At 39.7% G+C, this 12,175-nt stretch overlaps 1 protein-coding gene across 7 annotated transcripts in view; it reads left to right on the forward strand.

Moving 5' to 3' along the window:
• The window catches only part of MTUS1 (microtubule associated scaffold protein 1), a 204,888-nt gene that overhangs the window by 82,251 nt on the left and 110,462 nt on the right, over positions 1-12,175 (forward strand). The window contains exon 1 of one of the 7 annotated variants that reach the window (XM_050947383.1): positions 9,283-9,662. The exons of the other annotated variants lie outside the window; for them this stretch is intronic. Within the exon in view, the coding sequence (XP_050803340.1) occupies positions 9,542-9,662 (121 nt within the window). The 5' untranslated portion in view covers positions 9,283-9,541. Of the gene's footprint in view, positions 1-9,282; positions 9,663-12,175 lie in introns of those variants that run through there. 7 annotated transcript variants of the gene reach the window in all.

Raw genomic sequence — 12,175 nt, forward strand, 5'->3', positions numbered from 1 at the left:
CTTGTGCTGACAAATTCTTGACTTTTTTTTTTAGTAGCAGCAGCCTCAGCATATGTTGCTGCATGCTGTGCTTGAATGGTAGGTGGCAATTAACTAGAAATGTTCGTATCAACTTGTGTGACATTGGGAAGAGTGACAAGAGGTTTAAAAAGTGGCTGATATTCTAAATAATTCTGTCCTGAGGCTTCTGTTTTGTATAATAGTTCTTCTCTGTCCTATATTTCATACCAGTCCACAAACCTGGAGCTAGTTCTTACCAAGCCAGTTGATAGAGGCAGAATAAATCTTGGGTGGACATTCCCTTGTACATAAAGATCTTTCCAACTCACTTGAACAGATTAATGGGGCCTTTGTGAAAAGGGATAAAAGGTCTGTGATAGGAATACTAAACTTGCCACTGGAGCATTAATGTGTCCGTTCACTAGAACTAGAAACTTGTTGGATGCAATATACCCCAAGGTGCTACGTGTCTCTGGAAGACACTACTACCTCCCAAATGAAGATTGGATGTCTTCCTGAAAGATATGCTCTAGCTAACCAGAAGTTATGGGCCTAATGCAGGAATTACTGTGAGAAATTCTCTTGTTGTTCAGGAGATCAAACTAGATTACAAATCACTTTTGGCCTTAATTTGTGGATCATATTAGCTTTTACTAAAGCAATACAAGGATTCCAAGTGTCTGGAATTTGATCTTGTACACAGGAGAAGAGTGGTGGGTTTTTTTTTTACTTGTCTGCTTCCTTTCTTTGAGATTCATAGATTCTAGGACTGGAAGGGACCTCGAGAGGTCAAGTCCAGTCCCCTGCCCTCATGACAGGACCAAATACTGTCTAGACCATCCCTGATAGACATTTATCTAACCTACTCTTAAATATCTCCAGAGATGGAGATTCCACAACCTCCCTAGGCAATTTATTCCAGCGTTTAACCACCCTGACAGTAAAAAAACTTTTTCCTAATGTCCAACCTAAACCTCCCTTGCTGCAGTTTAAGCCCATTGCTTCTTGTTCTATCCTTAGAGGCTAAGGTGAACAAGTTTTCTCCCTCTTCCTTATGACACCCTCTTAGATACCTGAAAACTATCATGTCCCTTCTCAGTCTTCTCTTTTCCAAACTAAACAAACCCAATTCTTTCAGCCTTCCTTCACAGGTCATGTTCTCAAGACCTTTATTCATTCTTGTTGCTCTTCTCTGGACCCTCTCCAATTTCTCCACATCTTTCTTGAAATGCTGTGCCCAGAACTGGACAAAATACTCCAGTTGAGGCCTAACCAGCGCAGGGTAGAGCGGAAGAATGACTTCTCGTGTCTTGCTCACAACACACCTGTTAATGCATCCTAGAATCATGTTGGCTTTTTTTTGCAACAGCATCGCACTGTTGACTCATATTCAGCTTGTTGTCCACTATAACCCCTAGATCCCTTTCTGTCGTACTCCTTCCTAGACAGTCTCTTCCCATTTTGTATGTGAGAAACTGATTTTTCCTGCTTAAGTGAAGCACTTTGCATTTGTCTTTGTTAAACATCATCCTGTTTACCTCAGACGATTTCTCCAATTTGTCCAGATCATTTTGAATTATGACCCTGTCCTCCAAAGCAGTTGCAATCCCTCCCAGTTTGGTATCATCTACAAACTTAATAAGCATACTCTCTATGCCAATATCTAAGTTGTTGATGAAGATATTGAACAGAGCTGGTCCCAAAACAGACCCCTGCGGAACCGCACTTGTTATACCTTTCCAGCAGGATTGGGAACCATTAATAGCTGGTATAATAATCAGACAGTATTTGGTCCTGCCATGAGGGCAGGGGACTGGACTCGATGACCTCTCGAGGTCCCTTCTAGTCCTAGAGTCTATGAACTACTCTCTGAGTATGTATCCAGATCTTTTATTACAAGTTCATACCCTTAGCATGATGCAGCAGTTTAGCACAGTGACTTTGAATAGAGTTTTACTTTGGTTTCTGCAGTCACCTATGTTTTGCTAGTACTACTTTTTAGTTTCAGTGAAGTTCTGTGAGCCCATGTGTCCATCAGTTCAGAGAAGTAGAAGGAGTAATCTCACCAAGATTTAGCTATTGTCACCATTTGTTGGCAATGGGTGCAATTAAACCTATGCATTTGGACTGGAATAGCGATCTTGGGAGGGGTGGGGGAATGAGTTTCTCCATTCATTTGCTAACAAGTGAGCCACACTTTATACACAGAAATGTATAATTCATCACATGCCAGTGAAAGTTGATCCTCAAGTTAAACACTTTATTTTCTGCCCTTTGGAATTATGGACCATGCACCATTTTATGCTCGCAAGCTTTGTAATGATGTTTTTTGCTTTTTCAGAAGCTTACTTATTTTGTTTTTCATTCTTCTTGATCAGATTGCATAGAGCTATATCAAAGTGAAAAAAATGATGTGAGGAATGCTGAGGGCTTTTGTTTTGGATGTTCTGTAGTATGCTTCAAGTCACATGATCTTTCTTCAGAATAACTGAATGCCCAAAGCCAGCTAGTGCCATGCAGAATGAGGCCTAGCATCTTTTTTTTTTTAATTTTTTTAAAGTAGCCTGCAGTTCTTAAGTAAAGCTTTTTGTTTTGACGTTTTAGACCTCCGTCCTTGACTCGACTGTGCGGGTGTCACTCTCAGTGAAGACCAAGTAACATTTTTATTGTCCGTATGCTGTATCTATGGCAGAGATGGGCAAACTTTTTAGCCCAAGGGCCACATCTGGATATAGAAATTGTACGGCGGGCCATGAATGCTCACAATATTGGGGTTGGGGTGTGGGAGGAGGTGAGGACTCTGGCTGGGGGTGCAGGCTCTGGGGTGGGGCAGGAGATGTGTTTGGGATGCGGGAGGGTGCTCTGGGCTGGGACCGAGGTCTCAGAGGGTGGGACGGGGATTAGAGCTGGTGTGGAGAGGTTGGGGGTGTAGGGGCTCTTAGCTTGTGTGCAGGCTCCAGGTGACGCTTACCCCAAGCAGCTCCCAGAAGCAAAGGCATGTCCCTCCCTCTGACTCCTACACAGAGGCAGGGCCAAGCGGCTTTGCTGCATGCTGCCCTGTCCACAGGCTCCACCCCTGCAGCTCCCATTGGCTTAGGTTCTTGACCAATGGGAGTGGCGCTTGGGGCAGCATGCGGAACTCCCTGGCTGCCTCTACATGTAGGAACCAGAGGGCAGCCATGCTGCTGCTGCTTCCGGGAGCCGCGCAGAGTGGCCCCCAACCCTGATCCCCCACTGGAGCACCGGAGTGGGGCAAGCACCAGAGGGAGCTCGAAGGCCAGAGTGAAATGGCTGGCAGGATGGATTTGGCCCACGGGCCATAGTTTGCCCACCCCTGATCTATGGCATAAGGACCCTGTAATCTGCCAGATTCACAGAAAGTCTCCTACTGATAATAGGTTGATTGTGATCTTTCTGTGGTGATAAAACTTGTACTTAGGGAAGTTACTGCTGCATTTAATGTCGCTGGAGGAAAAATGTTTGGTTTTTTTTAGAACAGAGTTTTTATCTTCTGACTGTTTGCATATGTTGTTCATTCATACTCCAGATTGGGGCATTATTTAGATATAAACTAATTGTCCTATTCATCAGTTGGGTATTGATATCTGAGTTTCAGGCACTCTGCAGATTTGAGAAGACATCACTGCACTGGTTTTACCCTTTGTTCATGTTTGGAAGACTTTTTTTACAATCGCAAGAACTAAATTGTTTTCAAGTAAGGGTTTTTCTCTGAAATCTAAATCAGTCATGATGAGCTCTTCAAACAAACTGGATTTTGCCTGACAGCCAAGTGTTTTACAACACTGGCTTATTGCTATGCTGAAAATAAAATTTACGTTCCTTAAAGGAAGTTGTGAACTTGAGGTTTAACACCAGTCTCTGCTAAGAACACAGAGCTTGTCAAATCTTTCAACCTGCTGAACAATTTAAAGAGAGAACGTTATACAAATAATGTGTTCTATTGCTAATGTAAATACTTCAAAAATTCTGAGCTTGATTTTTTTAAAAAAAGTCCCCCTCTGTGTAAATGCAGCTAATTGAAAAGTACATTAACGTGGAGCATGAGTAGTGGCAAAATCCAGGGCTGGCTTGGATTCAGGTTCTGTTTTTTATTCAAAATTGAAACAATTGGGTTTTTGGCCATTAGCTAAGAACTGTTTTTCTAGGACTCAGCAAGGACTTAATCTCAATTTATGGGTACAATATTATGAATCTATTAATTTGTGGGGGCTTTTGTGAAGGGCAGAGGGATTTGGCAATGATTAATTGGATTCATATGGTAATCACTGGTATTTTAGAGAAACTATAAAACCTATTGCACTGGAGCTTAGCTGTGGGTTATTAAGGATGTTGCACGTGGTGACTGTTTTGAAGTGTAACTTTTGCCTAGATATGCTTATTCACTCACAAAAGGTCTCATTTTAAAATCTGCATTCAGAGTTCTTATCTGCTGCATGGCATAATTTTCCATTTAGCTATCTATTTGTAGAATTAACTGACCTTTTAAATATTGTGAGTGAAAACAGCCGTGACCTTGAGTTGTCCACTCTATCCACACTGAAATGCTGGATCGGTGAGGGATATGTAGAAGAAGGTACAGTATTTTAAGCCAAAGCACCGTCTAATGTGAAAGTGCAGTTAAGGAATGACTCCAGTGCTATTTTTGTATATGTGGTGTAGCTACTGATTTGAGCAATTTGTTTCAGAAATCCTAGATACAACTTAAAAACCTAATGTTAGTTCACAATAGCAATTCTGCAGATAGGTAGACTGCTATTGTGTCAATAATTGAAGCTGAGATTCTGAATAGAAAGTGCTGGCATTTAGATTTAGACACCACTTCCTAAATCAGCGTTTCTCAAATGTGGCTACCGTGGCCACATGCAGCCACCAGAGAGCTTTTCTTGCAGCCACAGCTGTGCCTGGGCTGCAATGGTAGGAGAGGAGGCCTTCAGTAGTGTTTGGGCCCTGTCCCCCTCTGGAGACACAAGCTGGAGGAGCAGGCAGCCAATGAGTTCCCCACCTTCCCAGGGTCAGGATTCCACCCTTGGGTGGTGGGTGGAAGGCTCTAGCCCTAGGGCTTCAGGCTCCATTCCCAACAATACTCCCAGTCCCAAAGAACCAGTCACTTTCCCCAGGTCTTTTGCACCTCTGATCACACACCAAAGACACTGCTTGTAGCCAATACTACAATTAACTAACTAAAGATTCCTTAAGAAAAGGAAATGAGAGAGATTTACAATGTTAAAGGAGGTAAATATACACGCAAATGAGTTAGTCTTAAGGTCCAGAAAGTAGTAGAAGCTGTTGTGATGTGCAAGCTCTACAAGTCCTTTAGGGCTAAGCAGCTTGAGGATCCTTTCCTTTTGCTTTATAATTATTGTCCTTTCCAAATTCCAAGCAGCATAATGACAATTTCTTCTTGACAGGGATTTTTATTCTTTTCCCCCCGAGTTCAAGCTGTCATGGGACGAGTATTTGTCCTCGCTTCATGGGTGTGGGGAAAAAATAAACAGTCTTTTTTCCGATGATGTTCCAGAGTGGCTTGTCTGGTGTCTATAAGCATTGTATGGGGCAGGAGATAACACTTCTTGTGGTAAACTAGTATTTCACATTTGGTAATGCTTCTCTCCTCAGTGTGGGGTTTTCTAGTTTCATAGTAAATACTTTCATAGTAACAGAAGGAACAGTTAACGATTACCTTGTAACATGGGATACAGATATAATAAGTGAGATGAATGTATGCAGCAACTCAAAACATTTATTGAAGTCCAAACACTAAACACATCGTCTCTATGAATCTAATACCAGTTTTAACAACACTAGCATGCAGGTGAGCCAAATTAAATACTGACAAATGCATAGCTGGAAACCAGTGAGATCTAGGGGCTTTGACATAAGCTGGCACCAGGTCTGCCAGCATCATAAATACCAAATCAACATGGCACATGTTGAATGGATAATAGTGGCTGAGAGATCTCAAAATGTAATTATAAATGGAGATTCATTATAGTTGCTGGCTTGAAGTGGTTTCCATTATATAAGAGGTTTACAGTTTGGTCAATGATTCTCATCACAGCCACTATCAAAATTGTTCCAGCATCCCTGAATCGTTGAGTAGTGTTTTGAGTTGAATCCCAAAGGGATTGGTTCTTGAGCCTGTGCTGGATAATACTTATCACTGACCTATAAGAAAAGAAAATATTCATTTCTTAGTTTTACCACTAACCCAAACAACAGGGACAGGAAACTGGTGCAAAGCAATCTGGATTGCTGGGTGCAAGAAAACTGAGTTTCAGTAAACGCAAGTGTAAGCATGCAGGAACAAAGAATATAGACCATACTTGCAGGGTGGAGGACTTTGGGGAAGCAATAACTGTTGGGGAAAAAATTGGGGGGTCATGGCTGAACACGAGTTTCCAGTGCAATACTATTGCCAAAAAGGTTTAATGTGATTCATGGGTGTATAAAAAGGGAATCTTGAGTAGGAGTGGAGAGATTACATTACTTTAGTCTATAAGGTGCTACAAGACTCTTTGCTGCTTTTACAGATCCAGACTAACACGGCTACCCCTCTGATACCAATCCTCAGTTTAGCAGCAAGCTGCCTTCTTAGACATTTCTCTTAATGAAAGTTGCATCAGTGTAGTTAAACCAATGTCACTTTGTGCATGGACTCGCAAGCAGATTTAAACATGGTTTAATATTTGACTTGTCCAAAGAAATTTATTTAATTTTTAAATTGATGTAATGTATCCATATAAGGGTGTGCAGTTATTTAACTGCACTGATAAGAGGGAGCGTAGACCAGCCCTTGGTGACAGTAAAACATAAGGTATTGTTCCCCACCAGCAACTATGCCAGGCACACCTACCAGTAATTAACTTCAGAGGGTCAACACAGTTGAGGGGGGGTCCCCACTCCTAAATTGCACATGTGGATTCAGGTGGAAAACCTTGATGGCATCTTAAATACTTCCCTACCTCACAAAGTGTTGAAACTAACTTTGTTCATAAAGCATGTTGAAATCTATGGATGGAAGATGAATCTGTTTACCACTTGGGACTTTATCCTGAATATTCAGTTTCAGAAGACTTGATGACAAATGACAGCTAACAGAAGTCTTATTTGCTTCTATATCAGCTAGATATTGCCAGCTAGGTTTCGGTAATGCTAAAAACTTGTTTGCAAGTTAAGTGTAGTTGATGGCTCTTTAGTGAATCTGTGCTCTTTCCTTTCCCAATTGTAAGTTTTTGTTTTGTTTTGTTTTTTAAAGCGATAAGTGGAACACAGTTGAGAAACATTTTGCCTGGCTCTACTACAGTTGAGGTGGTGTTGGTAGGGCCTAGCCCTGTTAGTCTCTAATAACCAGCTACTATACCCAGGAAAAACAGAAGCAAGACTTGCTGGTATTTCTGCTGTCTACCTCAAGTCAGCAGCCCTGTCCCATTTTAAAGGTTTCTTTGTTCTTACATACGTTCTTTGCACCCCTTCTCTGGTTTTGGTTTCGGTTTCATCCCCTTTGTTTTTTTGCCCTTTGTTGTGTCCCGTACTTTTTTCTTATCCTGTGTCCTTCTATATTTTGTTCCTTATCCTTCATTGGATAGCAGAGGGCTGCTCAGTAATCCTCATGGCTACCCTTGGGTGTAGACTGTGCATGTTCTTGTCACAAAATGCCATCTCCGATTGTGTTCCTTGCAAGTGGAAGGTGACCAGTGTAAATCTAGTATTGAGCAGCATTCAGTTTTAGAATTAATGTTCATATAAAAATGTGCTGTTGCAAAAGGAAACTGACAGTCAGGGTCCAAAACACCGCAAAAGGAGAACAAGGATGTTGAACCCCTAAAGAATAAGCAGTTGAATCAACTGATTGTACAATGTTGTTGTACCATTACAATAACAAGTACAATGTTGTTGTACTATACGTGTATCGAGAAATGTCTTTTGCTGATTAGTGTAACTGTGAAATATATAGATTAACACTATAGATGAGGAATTATGGACACTTACAGATACTATGCTTTTAAAGTCTCTGATCAAACAAGAAAAATAGTTAGTTACCATTCCACCTGTCTGGAGAGAGAAAAATCTCCCTGTCTCTAATGTAAATTAAGCAATGGAAGTCCTATTTACATAGTCAACAGGAAGAGAACAGCAATGAGTCATCCTGACTCTAGGAACAAAACAGTGAGTTTTCAGAAATACAAGGAGAAACACACACAGCTATTTTGGCATCCATCTCTTAAGAGACAAAGAGGCCATTGCTCTTGAAATTCTGTGAAAGGTGCATCTCTCAGCCATGTGGGCTGAGGATGCTGAAAACTGATTGTGAAAAATTGCCTGAGACCAGTAGTCTAATCTGTTAAACTTCAGACACAAAAAAGCGTGTTTTAGTTTTGTTTTGTTTCTGTTATCTTGATTTCCTAGTAAATCCTGTTGGACTACTGTTCTCTGCTTTCTAGCTTTCAACTCCAGATTAAAAAAAATTTTTTTTTCTGTTTGGCTGTTACGATCCTAGAAATCTGACGGCATTTCTTTCTACTTAAAGGTAGAATGATTTAATAACTTGCATCATAAATGAGTGGAAAAATATAAACCTTTTGGGTTATTTAAATACTTAAGTCAGCATGTTGTGCAAGGACTTGCATAATGGTGGTTTACAGTAGTGTTTGAATCAGTTATCAGATTACAGCTGAATCTAGAAATACTGGTTTCTTGTTGAAGTCCAGAGTCTGTCATACACTAAATTAAGATTAGTACTCCCTTGATCTTATCCCAGTACACTGAAATTTGCAGTGCCAGGCCACAAAACTGAATGATACTTAGGAGCCTTCTAAATATTAAAGTCTGTACAGAATAGCATTATTTTATGTGGACTTGTAAGGATTTACCTATGGATGTGGTGGTATATTCAACATATGTTAAAAGAAGCTTTCTGTTAGAAAACATGAAACATAATTAAAGTAAGTTGTTGGGATAAATTCAAGTCAATTAGAAAATGGTCAGAATGGGATCAGAATTAGATGAATGAAACAAGTCTTGATTATACTGAGGGGGGAGGAGAACTAAAATATGCCTTAAGGAGAAAATTACTTTAATATTCCTGAACAGTCTCTGAAGTACAATTAAATGATCTGTGACATTATTGGGTGATATTCAGCTTGGAGACCACCCACTTTCCCCTCCTCCTCCTGCTAGGTCTTCATTCCCACTGAGTTGGGTAACAGATTAAGCATGAACAGTGTGATGTAATTCAGAGGCTGCTGGTCTTCTGAATCAATAAGAGAAGGTTTTATTCTGAGGACAAGCTTTGTTTCTGCAACATCTGGTGGGGGGAGAGGCTGCCAGCAGCATTTGCATTGTGGATATTATGTCTGTGAATATGGAATAACAGTGAAGGAGTGAGGAATATTCACTTTCTAGTCTTGTTTTCCTTGCCAAGTATAGCTTGGCCTCAATCAGTGGTGAATTTAAATATATAGTATGTGACAGTATATGGAGGCTGTTTCTTTCTTGTTTGTCTTCCAATTGCTCTGAAGACATGTTATGGTCCCCAAAATTTTCCTTATCCAATATGCGTGTGCGACTGACTGCAAAGGGACTGCTCCGAAACCTTCGACTTCCTTCTGGGTATAGGAAAAGCATAGTTATATTTCATACAGGTTTGTGTTTTTAAACCTTGTACTTAGTGTGTGCCTGGGGGACATCTTGTTTACCTCAGCAGCTGCCTATTATTTAAAATATATTCTGGGCATGAAACATTTCATTTTTCATAGAAACTTAAAGCTTTTATAGAAATAAAGTCCTGGTTTATAAAAGTGGACAGTTTGATCTTGCATTTTTCGTGTGTGTGTGAGAGAGAACTGCTCATCTGGAAAACATGTATTCTATTTGTTTATGGAATTCAGAATTGGAATTGATACGTTTCTCTAGATCCTGAAATAGAATCTGGAAATTGATCGCCATTAGTGTCTCTGTATTTACTCATAACATAAAAATAATTACTGTGATATTTTCACTTTTCTGCCCCTTAAAGGGGGGGGGAAGGGTACATAATCATACTTGATTATGGCTTTTTCTTGAGTTATGTAATTTTGCCTGACTACAATGTATCTTAATATCCCTGTTAGATATAAAAATATTTTAGATGGTTTGTAGGTAGGGAGAGTAAATTTCATGCTTAAAGAAAATCCTTTTTAATTTTAGCCCTAATATCAATGTGGTTGGAAGTGCAGGTGTTCTCATTTGTTATGACTAGCTACAATATATTGTAGCAAAAATACTTGAAAATTTTCTTAAAGAAATGCAATCTGATTTATCTTCAGTGTATTTTTTCCTAAGCAACAAGTCACATGTTTTTATCTAGTAAATATAAATATATAAATGATTATGGATGCTGTTGGGTTTTTTGTATGTGAAATTCCTTTTGTGGAACAATTGCTATATATGGGGTCTATATTAGCCAGGGGAAAGTTTAAAAAAATATCTTCTCACCCCCACTTTCTGACCATCTTCTCTCCCCCTTCACCCCCCCCAAATACATGTTTGTTCAGCTGCCTGTGTCTAGTTTTGCCTCCCAGGCATCTCCTTTCTCTCTTGGCCACCAGTCATCTCTTCTAACACCTTGTGGAATCTCTCGTTCTCCTTGACAGGCCATTTAGCTCTACTAGTCACTGTTTTCTCATAGCTCCTGGCATTTCCTATGTCTGCTTACATTTTATCATGGCCTCTTTTTCTTCCTCTAGCCATCTCTTGGCAAGTTAATGTCTGTCTCTCTCAGCTCCCACTTAATGCTAAAATGGGTTAGGAGTTTGAATGCAACGTAGAATCTCCAAGCAGACTTTCATGTATGTAATGTAAATCACAAGATAACTTTAATGTAACTTGATATTGCAAGACTCTTAATGGATAAATTTCCATATCTGTTCCACTTATCTGAATGTTACAATCTGGTGTCTTCACAGGGAGCATGTCTCCGGAAGTACAGGTCTAGCAATAATGCAAGAAATCAGTCAATCTTAAATTTTCTTTTCATTTTCTTTTTTTGTCTTCCTGTCCCCCAATATTAACCCTAGTATTTACCCAAATAACTGAGTTATTTTTGCACTGATTTTTCACTAGTTTCTTTTTAATAAATACCAATAAATTCCCAGGAAACATTAAGCAAAAATAAAGGGCCTTGAATATACCCAGTAAATCTTTAGTTGTAATCAATTTAAATTTCCAGTATCATATTGCAGTCTTAAAAATAATCTTTAATTAATTGTTAGCATTAAGTGGACATGTGAATAAAATCTGCCTCCAGATATTCCTATCATAAAAGCTATTGAATATAGTACATGAAATGTATTGCTGGCCACATGTCCTAGTTAAACAAACATCCCTATAAAGAGATTTTGTCTGTCTGTCTTTCATGCTTTCAGGTATGACCCACAGCCCTTGGAATGGTAGTCAAAGTTCAGCTAGAGCATGCTTCTCACTTTTCTCATCTCTTGTCACATCAGTGCTTCTGAACAAACAGCAGAGCATATAAATGCACCAGCAGAAAGAGTGACCAGTGCTAAATGTGTTAAACTAGTTCACATTCAATACTGGGTGGTGGTAGTATATACATTCATGAGCACTTTACCACTGTTAACACGGCATAATATATTGACAACTATGTTTTTATGCAACTTGAGAGCAGATACAGCTTGTTGTGGGCCACTTACCCTGAAATAAGGGTGACAGCATAATAAAATTCATGCATATGATCCTCCTATACATAACAATGATTTTTCAGATCATTGAGAATAAGCATATTTATACTGCTGCAGCATCAGCAAGCATGTCTCCTAATGCTGTGATTTTCATTGCATTAAAAAAAAATTAGGTTCTTCCCTGGGTCTCACAGCATGCCCAGGTGATTGCAGTATATTTTCACAGGGAGGACTCTGTTTTAATAGAGATTATCATGGACCCTTCCCAGTTGCAATCGCATAGATGGCTTTCCTTCCCTTTAATGAGTGCAACATTCTTGTGACAGCTATGCTAATTGCTTATACAGCTGTAGTAATAAAGTAATATTTAATATGATTTAGCAGATTGAAAAAAAAGGAGACAGTACCAGTTGATATGCCACGTCTTCACAGACCACCAGCAGTTCACAGATCAGATTCAGAACCTCTGGGAAAAT

Source organism: Gopherus flavomarginatus, chromosome 3 (assembly GCF_025201925.1).
Source record: "Gopherus flavomarginatus isolate rGopFla2 chromosome 3, rGopFla2.mat.asm, whole genome shotgun sequence".
Taxonomy (NCBI): Eukaryota; Metazoa; Chordata; order Testudines; family Testudinidae; genus Gopherus; species Gopherus flavomarginatus.